At 63.3% G+C, this 1,323-nt stretch overlaps 1 protein-coding gene across 1 annotated transcript in view; it reads left to right on the top strand.

Moving 5' to 3' along the window:
* BCAN (brevican) overlaps positions 1-1,323 on the top strand; it is a 27,612-nt gene that overhangs the window by 19,213 nt on the left and 7,076 nt on the right. Inside the window, exon 7 of the mRNA XM_009892071.1 lies at positions 3-131. Coding sequence (XP_009890373.1) covers positions 3-131 — 129 coding nt within the window. The remainder of the gene's footprint in view (positions 1-2; positions 132-1,323) is intronic.

Below are 1,323 nucleotides of genomic sequence, written 5' to 3'. Positions count from 1 at the left end.
CCGCTACCCCATCGTCACCCCCCGGGAACGCTGCGGCGGGGCTCTGCCGGGCGTCAAAACCATCTTCCTCTTCCGCAACCAGACGGGATTCCCCGATGCCCTGAGCAGATACGATGCGTATTGCTTCCGAGGTAAAGAGGGGCACCCCCCGACTCTATCCCGACGATGCTCCCGGGTAGGGACCGGCGTTGAGGTTTTTTGGGAAGCCCGCGGGTGCTGCACCGGCTCCAGCACCGAGCGATGGGTACGGCAGAGCCGCAATGTCGCGCAGGGTCAGGATCAGTATCGGGATCCCCGGGCTCTCTCCGTGCTGCGCGCCGCGGTTATCGCGATAGAGCAGGGGTGCTCTGTACCGTCGCAATCGCGCGCATCAACCTCCCCTGGGATGCCTTGCATGCCCTCCGTGTTGCATGACGACATATCGTGATAGGGGCGGGATAACCTGCATGCTCCTGATACTGCATGCCGATACATCATGATAGAGGAGGGCTGTTCTACACAGTCTCAGTAGTGCATGCTGATGTGTCACGACAGAGTAGGGATGCCCTGCACGTCCTCAGTACTGCATGCCACTATATCGCGACACAACAGGGTTGTCCTGTGTGGCACCGTCGGTCTGCGTGACCTGTGCGGGCACGGCGCCGGGATGGTTCATCCCCCAGGCCTGGGGGGCATTACTGGGTCCCGACATCGCCTGCGAGGCTGATTTTGGGGCAAAATCTCACGGTGGTGAATAGGAAATGAACCACGCAGGCAGCGGCGCTGCCAGGACTGGGCTGGGAGCTGGTGGACGTGGGCGATAAACCGGGGGAGGATGAGCGAGGACGAAGGCTTGGCAGGGATAACAGGCACGGAGGGAGGGAGAGCACGGGGGGGGGGAGAGCCGCCCCTCCGCTCCTCCTTCCCTGTCCCGCATCTCTGTGCATCCCCCCGGCCCCATGGGGGATGCTCGCGGGACGGGGACGGGGGACACTCTCCCCTGGATCAACTGGATGCCGCGTAGCTCCGTGCCTCAGTTTCCCCATCTCTCGGTAGGGAACGCCATGGGTTAGACAGGATGGACCCGTCCCATGAACCCGTGATCCCCGTAACCCACTAACACCCCCCACACCTCTGTGCTCCCTGGGGTGGGGATGGGGGTGTGGAGAAGGACCCTCACCGCAGGGGGGGCGCCGGCGTGCAGCGAGGTTTAGGGTTTGCTGGAAGGGGAGGAGGAGAAGCTGGGCGAGCCGCTGTCGGGAAGGGCAGGGATGAGAAGAAAATGCTGCCGAGTGGAAAATTCGGCGCTGCCTGGACATATGCCAAAGCCTCGAGCCGTGGACG

This window comes from Charadrius vociferus, unplaced genomic scaffold, assembly GCF_000708025.1.
Source record: "Charadrius vociferus isolate BGI_N301 unplaced genomic scaffold, ASM70802v2 scaffold489, whole genome shotgun sequence".
NCBI lineage: Eukaryota > Metazoa > Chordata > Aves > Charadriiformes > Charadriidae > Charadrius > Charadrius vociferus.
Note: the sequence above shows the minus strand (reverse complement) of the source record. Positions and strands in the feature narration are given on the sequence as shown.